The sequence below is a fragment of the Dama dama genome, chromosome 24 (genome assembly GCF_033118175.1).
Source record: "Dama dama isolate Ldn47 chromosome 24, ASM3311817v1, whole genome shotgun sequence".
Taxonomy (NCBI): Eukaryota; Metazoa; Chordata; class Mammalia; order Artiodactyla; family Cervidae; genus Dama; species Dama dama.
Window position 1 is genome coordinate 9,983,524 of NC_083704.1, and position 16,477 is coordinate 10,000,000.

The 16,477-nt window shown below is 40.0% G+C and overlaps 1 protein-coding gene across 6 annotated transcripts in view; it reads left to right on the plus strand.

Annotated features, from left to right (window-relative positions):
* The window catches only part of RBMS3 (RNA binding motif single stranded interacting protein 3), a 780,234-nt gene that overhangs the window by 226,974 nt on the left and 536,783 nt on the right, over positions 1 to 16,477 (plus strand). For all 6 annotated transcript variants that reach the window (XM_061127661.1, XM_061127659.1, XM_061127657.1 and 3 more), the window contains exon 3: positions 9,623 to 9,681. In XM_061127661.1, the coding sequence (XP_060983644.1) occupies positions 9,623 to 9,681 (59 nt within the window). The remainder of the gene's footprint in view (positions 1 to 9,622; positions 9,682 to 16,477) is intronic.

The window sequence follows — 16,477 nt, forward strand, 5'->3', positions numbered from 1 at the left end:
AGTAGTTTAGTTGCTAAGTCGTGTCCAACTCTTGTGACCCCATGGACTGTAGCCTGCCAGGCTCCTCTGTCCATGGGATTCTCCAGGCAAGAATACTAGAGTGGGTTGCTATTTCCTTCTCCAGGGAATCTTCCCAACCCAGGAATCGAACCCAGGTCTCCTGCATTGCAGGAATATTCTTTACCAACTGAGCTACAAGGGAAGCATGTGTATATATATACATATATATATATACACACACATATATATTATGTATGTATATATACACACACACACACACATATATATTATGTATGTATGTGTATATATATATGTATATATATTACACACACACACATATGCATATATTGGCTGCACTGGATCTTAGCTGAGGCATATGGGATCTTTAGTTGCAGTATATGTGATCTAGTTTTCCTGACTAGGGATCGAACCTAGGCCTCCTGGATTGGGATCATGGAGTCTTAGCCACTGGACCACCAGCGAAGTCCCCTGACCTCTTGTTAGTAAAATGAATTTGTAAATGCTTCAGAACATTAATGGATTATGGACTTGTTCTCTTGTAGATGGAACCCAGTTGTTGACATGGTCCCTCAAAGGGATAGTCCCACCACATTCCTCCTGGATCCCCAAAGCCACACATATATCCCATTAGCATCCCCAGATGCCGAAAAATGAACGAGCCATCTAGAAGTAGGCAGACAATCACATTGGCTGAAAGGATAACGTTCCATCCCTTAAATAAATGCAGTACCTTTGTTCTTGTCTTGGAATCAGTATGGAAGGCGTGTGAAAAATGAGTTAGCTGGGAGTTAATTGACTGCGGAACCTATTTTCAGTCTCTGCTTGTATTTTTTGAATTATAATACACAGTGGGTGATTCAGCAAAAGCCTTCAAAAAGAAATTCTTGAAAGAAAGATCTCACTGAATTGATGTCTTCATAATTCATGAAGAGTAGATCCATAATAGCCCTATTTTCTCTTCAATTTTGGAAAATAAAAGATGCCATTAGTTTAAATTAGGCTCATATGTGGAATAATCAAGGGTATCAACAAATGACTCCCAAGCTATTTAAGAATGAGAATAAGTGACAAAAGGAACAGACTATTTCTTTAAAAAATTAAACGTAAAATCTGTATTGATGGGTTTGGGTAAACTTATTTTGAAGAGTTGATAGACAGCATATGAATTTGTAAAACTCAGTTGTGGAAGCTCAAAATATAATAAGTGGGTGGTTGTTGCACACTGGCTTCTGTTTGTGACTGCAGAGTCCTCTCAGCTATAAACACGATGTTATTTGGGACTGAGCTGTGTTTGGAGAATGTACTCAGGACATTTGGTGACTTTATAGATATGATGTGGAGTTTAATTTTTATATTAAAAGATGTCCTGGCAATGCTATATTAGCTGTTTCTCATACTGGCTGGAGAAGGAACTCAGCCCAGATGGAAAGAATTAGGGTAAAAAAGTGTGTTCATTTATTTGTTTCCCCCAAGAAGCTAAAACCCCAGGAAGTTGACTATGGGTAGTATTTTATCTCTTCTAGCTACAGGAAATGAAAATATAGAAAAGAGAATTGGGGACCCTGCTGAGATGTCTATTTCCAGGCATTGTTCAGTAACTTGGTCACATTTTTTCCTCTAATATCAGATTTTGCTTTCCACTTGTGGGTGGTAGTTAAAAAAAAAAAAAGAAAAAAAAAACTTTATGAACACAAATAAGTAATATAATGTGCATTTAAGAGTAATTTTATCTGAGAAATAATTTTTCTTCTTCAAGGTGTATAAAGGTGTATTATAGGCAGTAGTTTTTAAATTACTTTGACAAGACATCAGTAAGAGTAATTTAATATAATCTTCACAAGTATATTACATGGATGACTTTTGTCTTTATGGTGCTTTTAGGTCTCTTCCCAAAAATAGTCTAAACTTGATTTACCTACATCAAGAGTTGACTTTGCAGGGCACGGAGGATACAAGACCAGTCATGCATTAAGTACCTGTTTGTCATTGTGAGAGTTCAGACATGAACTAGAACCAATGGCCCATTAAATACCCACTCTTGTTGTTTAAAGCATATTCTAGCTTTGAGAAATAATTGTTAATACAGAATCTTGTAGCTGAGCCAAGGACTGGAATTCCTGTAACTCTAGTCAGAGCAGAAGCTAAGTTAAGCAGTTGTGTTCAGGGGTTTTGTGATTCTGCTCCACTGGAAAGTCTTGTCTGGAGAGTAATTAGGAAGAGGGGAAGCCAAGAAATAGCATACTTTGCTTTTTGGTGTGTGTGTGTTTGTGTGTGTGTGTGTGATTATAAGTTTTCCATGTATGGTAGTATTGTAATACATTCTGAATTATAAATTATATTTTTAAGAAATCTAGAAGGGTGGGAGGGGTGAGAGTAAGGAGGTGATATATGTATAATTATGGCTGATTTGTGTTGTTCTATGGCAGAAACCATTATAACATTGTAAAGCAACTTTCCTCCAATTTAAAAATAAATTTAAAAAAAAAGTTGCTTGATAAAAGAGTCACAAATGTTTTCTATGAGAAAGCATTTTGTCTTGGGGCTGTAAAAGACTGAAAGCAATTCTTCCCATATACTAATGATAGATTTAATGAAAGAGAAGTCTTCCATGTAAAAGCATTATAGGTATATAACATAGGTATATAATATAGGATGGAAGATATATCATAGGTTAAAAGTCTCATTGTCAGAGAGAATTCACTGAGATACAGTAATTTTCAATTTCCTCTTTAAAAGACAGAGCTAAATTTTAATTTAGAGGGTACTTACATAAAAATTTCAGGAGTAGCTTTAGAAACCAATTACGAAGGATTTTTGTCTTAAGCGTTTGTGTGTATGACGTGAGATGTATATAAATGCTCTAAATTCTTTTCCTTCCTCTGGATTTTACTTCTCTCATATTGTATTGATGGGTGCTTTGTGTGGGGGGAAAATTTCTGCAGATGTTCCCTTTCTTCTCGGTTTTTTTGTTTTATTCTCTAAGATATGTACAGTTTTGCATATGTTTACTTGCCTGAATAGTCCAAATCTAGCAAACATCACAGTAGTTAATGTGTATGGAGATAGGTACTTTTAACCATTCTCTACTGAACACACTGTTCAAAGATTATATTATTCTCTTGGTTATTTTCCTAGAGGAAAAACTCTTGGGATGAAATAAAGCTGTTAAGTGAGGTTGTGTTTGTGCGCTCCAGGGTTGGGGAAGGTGGAAGGATTAAGAACTTTGTGGGGGGTGGGGAGAGTGGGCCTGTATACATACAACGTTTTAAAGCTAGTTCAAAGTGCATTTGAAAACCTAAATATCTATAGGTATTTTGTAAAGGAATATTGGTCTTCCCTGGTGGCTCAGATGGTAAAAAATCTGTTTGCAATGCAGGAGACCTGGGATCGATCCCTGGGTGGGGAAGATCCCCTGGAGGAGGGCATGGCAACCCACTCCAGTATTCTTGCATGGAGAATCCCATGGACAGAGGAGCCTGGTGGGCTACTGTCCACAGGGTCACAAAGAGTCAGACACAGCTGAGCAACTAACGCTTTCACTTTCTTTCTAAGGAACATTGGGATAAGAATGTTGGTTCATATTCAGGCAAATTTGGCCTTGGAGTACAGAATGAAGCAGGGCAAAGGCTAATAGAGTTTTGCCAAGAGAACGCACTGTTCATAGCAAGCACCCTCTTCCAACAACACAGAAGAAGACTCTACACATGGACATCACCAGATGGCCAACACCAAAATCAGATTGATTATATTCTTTGCAGCCAAAAATGGAGACGCTCTATACAGTCAGGAAAAACAAGACCGGGAGCTGACTGTGGCTCAGATCATGAACTCCTTATTGCCAAATTCAGACTTAAATTGAAGAAAGTAGACCACTAGACCATTCAGCTATGAACTAATTCAAATTCCTTATGATACAGTAGAAGTGAGAAATAGATTTAAGGGACTAGATCTGATAGACAGAGCCCCTGATGAACTATGGACGGAGGTTCGTGACATTGTACAGGAGACAGGGATCAAGCCATCGCCAAGAAAAAGAAATGCTAAAAAGCAAAATGGCTGTCTGAGGAGGCCTCACAAATAGCTGTGAAAAGAAGACAAGCGAAAAGCAAAGGAGAAAAGGAAAGATATACCCATTTGAATGCAGAGTTCCAAAGAATAGCAAGGAGCAATAAGAAAGTCTTCCTTAGTGATCATTGCAAAGAAATAGAGGAAAACAATAGAATGGGAAACATCTGTGCAAGAAAATTAGAGATACCAAGGGAACATTTCATGCAAAGATGGGCTTAATAAAGGACAGAAATGGTCGCGACCTAACAGAAGCAGAAGAGATTAAGAAGAGGTGTCAAGAATACACAGAAGAACTGTACAAAAAAGATCTTCACGACCCAGACAATCATGATGATGTGATCACTCACACTCACCTATAGCCAGACATCCTGGAATGTGAAGTCAAGTGGGCCTTAGGAAGCATCACTACAAACAAAGCCAGTGGAGGTGATGGAATTTCAGTTGAGTTATTTCAAATCCTAAAAAATGATGCTGTGAAAGTGCTGCAGTAAATATGCCAGCAGATTTGGAAAATTCAGCAGTGGTCACAGGACTGGAAAAGGTCAGTTTTCATTGCAATCCCAAAGAAAGGCAATGCCAAAGAATGCTCAAAGTACTGCATGATTGCACTCATCTCACACGCTAGTAAAGAAATGCCCCAAATTCTCCAAGCCAAGCTTCAGCAATATGTGAACTGTGAATTTTCAGATGTCGAAGCTGGTTTTAGAAAAGGCAGAGGAATCAGAGATCAAATTGCCAACATCTGATGGATCATTGAAAATGCAAGAGAGTTCCAGAACAACATCTATTTCTGCTTTATTGACTATGCCAAAGCCTTTGACTGTGTGGATCACAATAAACTCTGGAAAATTATTCAAGAGATGGGAATACCAGACCACCTGTCCTGCCTCCTGAGGAACCTATATGTAGGTCAGGAAGCAACAGTTAGAACTGGACATGGAACAACAGACTGGTTCCAAATAGGAAAAGGAGTACGTCAAGGCTGTATATTGTCACCCTGCTTATTTACTTAAATGCAGAGTACATCATGAGAAACGCTGGGCTGGAAGAAGCACAAGCTGGAATCAAGATGGCTGGGAGAAATATCAATAACCTCAGATATGCACATGACACCACCCTTATGGCAGAAAGTGAAGAAGAACTAAAGAGCCTCTTGATGAAAGTGAAAGAGGAGAGTGGAAAAGTTGGCTTAAAGCTCAACATTCAGAAAACTAATATCATGGCATCCGGTCCCATCACTTCATGGTAAATAGATGGGGAAACAGTGGCTGACTTTATTTTTCTGGGCTCCAAAATCACTGCAAATGGTGACTGCAGCCATGAAATTAAAAGATGCTTACTCCTTGGAAGGAAAGTTATGACCAACCTAGACAGCATATTAAAAATCAGAGACATTACTTGGCTAACAAAGGTCTGTCTGGTCAAGGCTATGGTTTTTCCAGTTGTCGTGTGTGGATGTGAGAGTTGGGCTGTGAAGAAAGCTGAGCGCCGAAGAATTGATGCTTTTTTGAACTGTGGTGTTGGAGAAGACTCTTGAGAGTCCCTTGGACTGCAAGGAGATCCAACCAGTCCATCCTAAAGGAGCTCAGTCCTGGGTGTTCACTGGAAGGACTGATGCTGAAGCTGAACTCCAATATTTTGGCTACCTGATGCAAAGAGCTGACTTACTTGAAAAGACCCTGATGCTGGGAAAGATTGAGGGCAGGTGGGAAAGGGGACGACAGAGGATGAAACGGTTGGATGGCATCACTGACTCAGTGGAGATGAGTTTGAGTAAACTCTGGGGGCTGATGATGTACCGGGAGGCCTGGTGTGCTGTGGTCCATGGGGTAGCAAAGAGTCGGACACAACTGAGTGACTGAACTGAACTGAACTGAACTGAATTAGTGTTCAACAGGGCAATAAACTGTAACCTTAATGTTATCTTCTCCACTGGAGAGAATTTATTTACATCTCTGCTCAATAAAAATCCACAGGTTAAAAAAATGGTGTAATAGACATTCACTAGTGATAAATAACAACAACAAATTGAACCTATGGGTAACTGCATGATTAAATACATCAAGAACCTAGTTAATAAAATCCCAAACACTAAAATAGGATCAATATTAATTATAAATGTACATTATCCTTTCAGCAAGTAATTGCCTGAGAAGTTTTCTTTGTGGAAGATTTTGACAGTCTAAATAGTAGCTGTTGTGTTTTGTTGCTGTTTCGAGTTTGTTTTGGTTGTGCTGGATCTTTGTTGTGGCGTGTAGGGTCCCTAGTGGTATCATGTAGGCCCTAGAGTGCGTGGGTTCAGTCGTTGTGGCATGCGGGTTTAGTTGCCCCATGGTTGCAGTATCTTAGTTCCTCGACCAGGGATTGAACCCATGCCCCCTGCATTGGAAGACAGATTCTTTACCACTGGACCATCAGGAAATTCCCAGTAGTAATTTCAAGCTGTCATTTGGGATAGAACCTTAACCTTCTTCTACTACTTGTCTGCTTCAGAGACTGAGAAGGACTAGAGATAGTTCTATATCGCAGATAACAGGAAGAAAGTGATTGCAAGTAAAGCTAACGTTAAATGAGCACTTTCTCTATGTCAGCCAGTGTTATCAACACTCTAGGTAAATCCCACTTACCCTCACAACAACCCTATGAAGTAGACTGTTGTCAGCATTTTATGGGTTTATAAGTAGATATATACAGTTTTAAGTAAATACATCAATATTAAAAGATAAATTTATATCATGATGGCTTCCCAAGTGGTGCAGTGGTAAAGAATCTGCCTGCTAATTTAAGAGACCCCAGATGCGAATTTGATCCCTGGCTCGGGAAGATCCGCTGAAGGAGGGCATGGCCAACCACTCCAGTATTCTTGCCTGGGAAATCCCATGGACAGAGAGGAGCCTGGCAGGCTACATTCCATGGGATCATAAAGAGTCAGACATGATTGAGAGCTTTTACACTCCACTTATATCATGATAGATGATGAAATGATGCAAAGAGCACATAAGACTTACTTAGCCGATCAAATATACCCAGGCTGAACTGAGATTTGAGTCATGGAGGTTTGTCACCAGAATATATTCTTTTAATGATGACACTGCATTACCCTGGAGATCAAATATTTGGATTGCCAAAGACATGAAAGTTGATGGAACAAGAAAATTGATATATGTAGCTTTTCTATTCTAGAAGCTGCATGCTACATTATTTAAGCACTACACTAAATTCAAAAATCTCATAGTCAAATGCCTACTATTAACTTTCTCAAATATGAGATTTTGATCAAATTACTGATCTTTTAGAACATACTTTCTCCTTCTGCAAAATAGTCATAGATATTTTCAACCCTAGCTGTCTTTGATTTTGTTTTATATAGAGTTATCATTGTATTAATGAAGGAGAAGAATGGATAGTAAGTATACAAGTGGCTGAAGCTTCAGGGTTGTGTGGGTGAAATCTGCCCGGTTCAGCATCGGACAGCTCCAGCCCAGTTCTACCTGACTTAACAAGGGTGGAGGTTGTAGACGAGAATCATCATAGACCCCTTCCACTGATCTCATTCCTGTTTCTGTTGTGACCTACTAATAGCTCAGCTCCTATTGGAATGATTTTCAAGGCTATCGGTGGTATTATTATAATAACAGTGAAAGTGAGTGAAAGTGAAAGTCGCTCAGTCATGTCCAACTCTTTGTGACCCCATGGGCTGTAAAGTCCATGGAATTCTCCAGGCCAGAATACTGGAGCAGGTAGCCTTTCCCTTCTCCAGGGGATCTTCCCAACCTAGGGATTGAACCCAGGTCTCCTTCATTGCAGGTGGATTTTTTTACCAGCTGAGCCACAAGGGAAGCATTCTCAACACTATGCTATTTTCAACACTTTTAATAAATAACCACTGAAATGCTACATCAATGATGTAGTAAAAGGTAGTTACAAATGCAGAAGAAATATTGGAATGTTTAATATTCATTAAATACAGAATCTTTAATATTTATCATATGTTCTTAATACATGGAGTCTTTAATATTTAGCCAATGTTCTTACACTTCCTGTTGTTGATGTTCAGTTGCTAAGCTGTGTCCAGCTCTGCAATGGTAGCACGCCAGGCTCCTCTGTCTTCCCCTGTCTCCTAGAGTTTGCTCAAATTCACATCCATGGAGTCCATGATGCAGCCAATCATTTCATCCTCTGCCGCCCACTTCTCCTTTTGCCTTCAATCTTTCTCAGCATCAGAGTCTTTTCCAGTGAGTTGACTCTTCACATCACGTGGCCAAAGTATTGGAATTTCAACCTCAGCAACAGTCCTTCCAGTGAATATTCAGGGTTGATTTCTTTTTGGATTGACTGGTTTGATCTCCTTACAGTCCAAGAGACTCTCTCAAGAGTCACTTCCAGCACCACAGTTTGAAAGCATCAACTCTTTGATGCTCAGCCTTCTTTATGATCCAACTCTCATACCTGTACATGACTATTGGAAAAACACAGCTTTGACTATGCAGACATTTGTTGGCAAAGTGATGTCTCTTAGGGACACAAAATTACAGGAAAACTTGCCAGAGATTTTTCTGACCATACCTGAAATCTTGAACATAATAAACTTAGTACTTAAACTTGCATTATAACTTATCCATATCTTATGTTGATCCAGAAGCATCCTTCACGGAATCCTAAAGAAGGACCAGGTTTTAGGAATTATCTTCCTTGTCCCATCATTTATACTTCATAGATGGGCTCGACAAGATTTTCTCATTCCCCATATCCCCCATCTTTTAAAAAAACCTGACAGTAGATTTTCTGCTAGAGTTATGAAATAATTAATATAGGTATGATGTATACAGATATATATGGTAGAAACTTTATTGTAGAGGAAGCACCATGGATAACCTATATCATTTGTTATTTACAGCAGATCTTTATTAAGCTTCTATTACTGATGCGTTAGGCATGGGGAATACAAAACTCAATCCAGCTTATCCTCTATTAACTTACAGTAAATTAATACCGTTTTAGTAGCCAAAAAAAAAAAAAAAAAGTTTTATTTGTCTTAGGACCTACTAGGAATGACAGCATTTCAATGTAACATTCTTGCAAATCCTGCAAGGTGATTATTCCAGTTCTCATTTTTACAGTGAGAAAGTGGGCTTGGAGAAGTTATGCTGAACTGCTCAGAGTCAGAGAGCTAAATGCCAGAGTTGGACACAGGCGCTGATCCATCTGGTTCCAAGTTTTGTGCATTTTTTCCATGAATCCATAGAGTATAATTTGCTTTGATCACAATCACACACAATCCCCTCTCAGCCAGCTATGACAGCCTGACAGGTTTATTTTCGAAGGTTCAACCCAGTGATTGTGGAGGGAAGGAAGCCCATTCTCGAGCTGTAAAGAGGTGCTGGTGAAAAGAGGTTATCCAGCTGTGAAGTGGGGATTCGGAGCTTGTTTGCTTGGCTTATTCCTGCTTAAATGTATGTGCACCAATGTTCATCACAGTGTTTTAAGTCTCCATTGAGTTACAATAACATGGATTTTTCTTTCTCTATTTCAGGTATGGAAAAATCGTATCCACAAAGGCAATCCTTGACAAAAACACAAATCAGTGCAAAGGTATGTGTCAGGACATCTGTAAGTGGGCTCACACCTGTGTCTCTCACCGATGGCTCCTGCCAGGCGAGGTCTGGGCATCAGCTGCGTGAGGATCTGTGTGTACAGTATATGGCAACCTGTTTACAATGATGCCTGGGCTTTGATGAGTTGTATTTCTAGTAACATTGCTCATTAATTTTTTTTTTCATTAACAAACAAAATGAAAATCACAAATCAGAAAAAGTATCAAATTGCTTCAGCGTAAGACTAAATTACTTCCTAACAACTCTGGGTTGTCTGATTTGAATGATATCATCAGTGATGCAAATTGATTTCCTATATAAAAATGAGAAACTCTGGGGAAAACTTTCCGTGCAAAACACATTTTCATTTATCTGTTGTTTAAGGCTTTAGCTCCATTGTTTGACTAGGAATGGATTCACTGGTGGGCCCATTGTGTCTAAGTTTCAGCTGTAAGCATCTCACGGTATCTCAGAATTTGTATCATATCAAGGCCTTTTCCTTTTCCTGGAAATATTTCTGAAGTTATTTGACTATATCTGTGGCTCATGTATTTTTCATGTCTGGGAATCCATACTCTTTTAAGGGTGGCATTCATTTATTCATGAAATCTAAATGGTCTCTTGCTTGACTCCGTTTTTACTGGAAAATTGGAATGCTTCTTGTAACATGTGTTATTTGCTCTTTCTCCAATCCAGTCATTTTTATAATACCAACATCAAGAAATATGTTAGATACAAGGTCATTCTAAACATTGCCCCTCTTTCTCATACAAATGTAATGTATACAAATTTTTGGGACATTTAAATGCTGCATATATATCCTGACTTAATTGGAGAATGGTCAGATTCAATTCATCAATTAAAGAAAAAGTGGCATTCCTTTTCTCCTATAAACTCACAAAAGCCCTAGGAATTTAGCTACTACAAGACAAAAAGTGGTAAGACAACATTTCTATTATCTAACAGCTCAATTTCTAGTTGAAAATGAAACTACCAAGAAAACCAAGAAAGTAATCTTAATATATGTGTTAGGATTCAGAAGCCTAATATATGTGAGAGTATAGCAGAGATGGCTACAATACAGGAATCCCCAAAATATGATGAGAGGAGAATATGAGGATTCCCTTTTGGAGAATGACGTTTGAAAAGGCAGAATGAATGGGCCTAGAAAGGTTGATGTTCAGGAGGAAGAATTTCAGAATGTAATTGAGCAGACTCACATACCAGAAATAGAAAAATGCCCCAGTAAGGGTATCATTAGAAGGAAGGAAGGGGTCAGGATTTTGGAGGCATTTTTACAGTTATCCTGAATGTTTTGAACTTAATTGTCTGCATAACTGTTGCTTTTTTTTTAGCAGAAATGATATGATTTTATCTTGAGTTCTAGTTATTTTGCCAAAGTAAGTGAAACCGAGTTACAAAGGGGAGGAAACTGAAGGCAGAGAGAAAACAATGCAGATTTGAAACACATAGATGGCCAGGAAAATGAGGAAGGTCCTCCAGGCACTGGTAGAGAAATGGAAAGGGAGCTACTATGAGTTTTCAAGGGTAGAATTAGATATTTTCTATGAAGGTGAAAGGACACGGGCAATGAAACTCACATATTGAACTGTTGTGATTGGGGAGGAGGGCTGTGTCAATGACTGAGGCAGGAAGTCCAGAAGGGGTATGAGTGAGTCTTGGGGAGAAGTGCTGAGCTGATGTATCAGGTGCCCTGATCTAGAGGTCCTGGGGTAGCATCCTTGAGGGAGAGGTCAAGGCAGAGCTACAGGGAAGCTCAGAGTTGCTATGGTTACCATAACCAAGGGAGTACAAAGGACAGCAAAGGATCCTTGTAGGGGAGGGGATGGAGTGGGGGGCATGATGTGGGTGGCTAAAAACAGCCTTGGATGATGTATACGTACAGAGTTGGGCCATGACTGTGAGTAACTCTCCACTGTCATCCTGTGGGAAGCATGTGTGTGTGAGAAGCATTAGACTGTTAGTTATATTGCTTCCAGACATGCCTGCCTGATTCCCAAAGTCTTTGGGTTAAAAATATTTATGGGAACAGGCTTCCCTGGTGGTTCAACAGTAAAGAATCCATCTGCAGTGCAGGAGCCTCAGGAGACATGGGTTCAATCCCTGGGTCAGGAAGATCCCCTGGAGGAGGGCATGGCGACCCACTCCAGCATTCCTTCCTGGAGAATCCCATGGACAGAGGAGCCTGGAGGGCTACAGTCCATGGGGTCACAAAGGAGGCAGACACTACTGAAGCAATTTAGCACACACGCACTCGTCTATAGGAACAGAGAACATTGAGGCACCCACCTCAGGCAGTCAGTTATACTGACTGAGCCCCTCTCAGACAGGCAGATGCTTCACAGACAAGTGAGTCCTGCAGACCACAGTGGATCCCGTGACATGTCTGACCCTTGGAGTGGTCTGCATGAGGGGACCCTCCACTAGGCAAAGGTTTGCTCAGAGTGCAGGCAGCTCTTGTCAGTCTACAACACTGGGGACAGCAAAAGGCTTGATTGGAAAAACTGGAAAAACCGTATTCTTGTACTGTAATAACAAGGTTTGAAGAGGAAGAGGAAGTAGCTGAAATGGATTGTCAGAGTTCCCGTGTGCAGTTATCTCTTAATTGTGGAGTTCTTGATCTGGACAAATGCTGTGGGTATCCTTCTCTGAACCCCTAAGACTCCTACCCACATTACCCTCTAACTGCTTATTTAATTGCCTCTGTCTCTTTCCAAAGAGACCTTTTTAGTCAATGAAGACAGGACCTGTGTAATCTAGAAAATGTTATCTTCGGAGCAGGGAATTGCAGGGGAATGTGTCATTGTCTATTGGAAATACTTGAAAAAAATATTAGAACATGTCTTTGTTTTAAAGTCAACTTTCTGGGTGTGTTTTATAATTATTTATATCATTTTTATATAATATAAAAATTTTATTTTTATATCAAAATTTATCAGTATATAAATTTATATCAATATATAAATTGATATAAATATATCAAAATTTATATCAGTATAAATTTGCAAATGCTTGCTTTAAACACATAAATACATAAATATTGAGTTTACTGTTCCATAATATTTTTATTCATAATCATGTGGATGTAAAAAGTAGTTTTGGAGAGTACGTGTCTCAAACATAAGAAGCACTGATAAATTTGGAAGGAGAAAATGAGGGGGAGGAAAGGAGAGGAGAAAGGGAGGAAACACCTGGGGACATCATTGGAGGAAGGGTAGGTAAGGAGAATTTTATGAGAGGTAGATCTTTTGTCTTGAGGCACATGTGAAAAAGTTGGGGTGATCATGTAGTCTAAGACTCCAGGGGCCTTTTCTGGCCTCAGTGTTTTTAGCCTGTGGATGGCAGTGATAGCCAAAACTCAACTTTCACCAAGCACATGATGAGGTGGGGGGCGGGTAGCCTAAAACTAAACCTTCGTTGCAGAGAGGTACTACTGCTACCTCCATGTTTGAGGAAAAATACTACTTTAATGATATTTTTGAGTCATATTTAGAGTATTTTGTTTTTCAGAAAAATGGCCCCAAAATAGTTACAGATAGAAACTCCTTAAAATTGGAAGTGAAAGTGCAATTGCATTTATGGAAAATAGTTTATAGTTGATGTGTGCAGGCGAGTTGCTGAACTTGGGAGGAAGGTCACTGTGACATTCAAGGAGTTGATGGGACAGACCCCAGAACAGCACTGAAGTATTGATTTAAATAGCCAAGAATTGGAGCAGGTGTAATGTTGGGAAAAATGGACTGATCCTAAAAGTACTTGTGGAGAAATAGTAGGAAAGATACCAAGAGTTTGAAGACCATTGGGAATATGAAGGCATGTTGCTTATAAACTGCTGTGATGTGAAATTCCAGTTGAAGACTTGAGGTGGGAGGGAAGCTATTCAGAGTTAGGAGCAACAAGGACTCCCCGCTTATACATCCAATGAGAGAAGGGGTGGTAGGGGGGAAAACACATTTGGGAGGGCTACAAAGGCCCTGTGTCCCCAGGATGAATTAGTTAGTGATTGGAAAGATACAAATTAAAGCAATGTGCAGTGATCGTTTACATCCACTCACATTGCAGACATAACTTGCAGGCCCTCCAATGCTGGGTGCTGTGAAACTGATTCACCCCTTCTTTATTTGTTGAGCTCAGTCACTCAGTCATGTCTGACTCTTTGCTACACTATGGACTGTAGTCTGCCAGGCTCCTCTGTCCAGGGGGTTTTTCAGGCAACAATATTGGAGTGGGTTCAGTTCAGTTCTATTCAGTCCAGTCGCTCAGTCATGTCCGACTCTTTGTGACCCCATGAATTGCAGCACGCCAGGCCTCCCTGTCCATCACCAACTCCCTGAGTTTACTCAAACTCTTGTCCACAGTGTCGGTGATGCCATCCAACCATCTCATCCTCTGTGGTCCCCTTCTTCTCCTGCCCCCAATCCCTCCCAGCATCAGGGTCTTTTCCAATGAGTCAACTCTTCACATGAGGTAGCCAAAGTATTGGAGTTTCAGCTTCAGCATCAGTCCTTCCAAAGAACACCCAGGACTGATCTCCTTTAGGATGGATTGGTTGGATCTCCTTGCAGTCCAAGGGACTCTTAAGAGTCTTCTCCAACACCACAGTTCAAAAGCATCAATTTTTCGGCGCTCAACTTTCTTCACAGCCCAACTCTCACATCCATACATGACCACTGGAAAAACCATAGCCTTGACTAGACAGACCTTTGTTGGCAAAGTAATGTCTCTGCTTTTCAATATGCTATCTAAGTTGGTCATAACTTTCCTTCTAAGGAGTAAGCGTCTTTTAATTTCATGTCTGCAATCACTATCTGCAGTGGGTTAAGACCATTCTAGTTTGGTAGCATCTTTTTAAAAAGTCAATATGAAAGAGCAATCAGAGATGTACTATGATGTTAGTGATTCTAGTGAGACATTGTCCCAAATATTATATTCAGACATATTTTTAAAGATGTTTTATATGCTGATGCTTAGCACCCCTTTATTCTATGAGAGCAAATATAGGAAAACTCTGATTCTAGTGTATGGAGCATCTACTACTGTTCTGTGGCCATTGTTGAGAGGACTAAACTATGGCACACCATGGGATTGTTTATTAGAGGAAGTTAAATGACTATGGAAGAACATAAAATCATGTGTTTGGTAAACATGGGGCTATGAAATATTTGCTCACGGTTGGGCTTCCCCAGTGGCTCAGCAGTAGAAAATCTGTCTGCAATGCAGGAGATGCAGGAGATATAGGTTCCGTCCCTGGTGGGAGGATACCCTGGAGAAGGGCATGGCAACCCACTGCAGTATTCTCGCCAGGAAAATCCCATTGACAGAGAACCGTGGTGGGCTACAGCCCATAGGGTTGGTTGCAAAGAATCGGACGTGACTGAAGTGACTGAGCAAGCATGGAGCATTGCTCATGGCTACGTCTGCAGTGAGGCCAGAATGCATGGTGTGAACACTGCCCACTTTGTAGCCTGGTGACCTGTGGCCAGTCTTTCAACTCTGCTGGGTGCCTCAGTTCCCTCATCTATAAAGTGATAACAATAATAGGGCCTGCCTTGATCATCAAATGGGCTTGCCTTGTGGCTCAGCTGGGGAAGAGTCCGTCTGCAATGTGGGAGACCTGGGTTCGATCCCTGGGTTGGGAAGATCCTCCGAAGAAGGGAAAGGCTACCCGCTCCAGCATTCTGGCCTGGAGAATCCCATGGACTATATGGGGGTCACAAAGAGTTGACATAACCAAGCAACTTCCACTTTTCACTTTGATAATCAAACATACACGGATAATGTTCAACAATACCTCATATTGACTGTTTCCATAAAACACTGTGAATATTAAGCAAAAAAAAGTTTGTATTAAGGTGATAAATTATTATTAACTTTACACTTCTCCAAATGCATTTGTCTTTTCAGGCAAAAGCAAAAACAAACAAACAAAAAAAAGCAAAAACAGCTTTTGGAAAAATTAAAATGGTTTCAATTATATTTCCAATATTGTGACTCTTTCTGTGATTTCTGAGTAGTGCATAACTATGCTTGTTTATTTTTGGAAAATAACATTAGCTGAAAATAACTGAATACAGAGAGAATGCATTTTTTTTTCCTTTGCTTCTTTAATGAAAAGGTAAAAGAGAGTTCTTCTTGACCATTGTTTTCTTAAGGAAAGAAATGGAAAGGTGTCTGAGGCGACATTTTAATTTAGTTAATTACGATTCTTGTTTTTACTTTTGGCTCTGATGGGTGTTCGTTGCGGTGTGCAGGCTTTCTCCAGTTGCAGTGTAAGCTGGCTTCTCCTGTTGAGGCTGCAGACTCAGCAGTTGCTCTGTGGCATTGGATCTTAGTTCCCTGACCAGGGCTTGAACCTGTATCCTCTGCATTGCAAGGCAGATTCTTAACCACTGGACTGCCAGGGAAGCCCTGGGGTGGCTTTTTTAAACAAATCACTAAGGGCCTTGAGCCTGTCATAAGAAAATGAAAATTGGATTTGGTCTTCTTGGAGACATTTGCTTTTGAATCATTTGCAGTGTGGCCTCCCGACTTAGGCTATGCAATCAAAACCAAGTATTATGAAGACAGGATTTATTGATTTTGTTTTTAAAGATATGATGTGAATTCAGTTTTTCATGAGCTGATGAAAGCAATGTATGAGATGGTGCATGCACTAGTCTCCTTAGAGGTGAAAAGAAAAGGCATCAAAATTAATCTTGAGATATTAACCCAATTTTAGACACTTCCTGTATCTTAGCATCCGAAAGAAAGGTTGTTGTTCCTGTCCACACTGC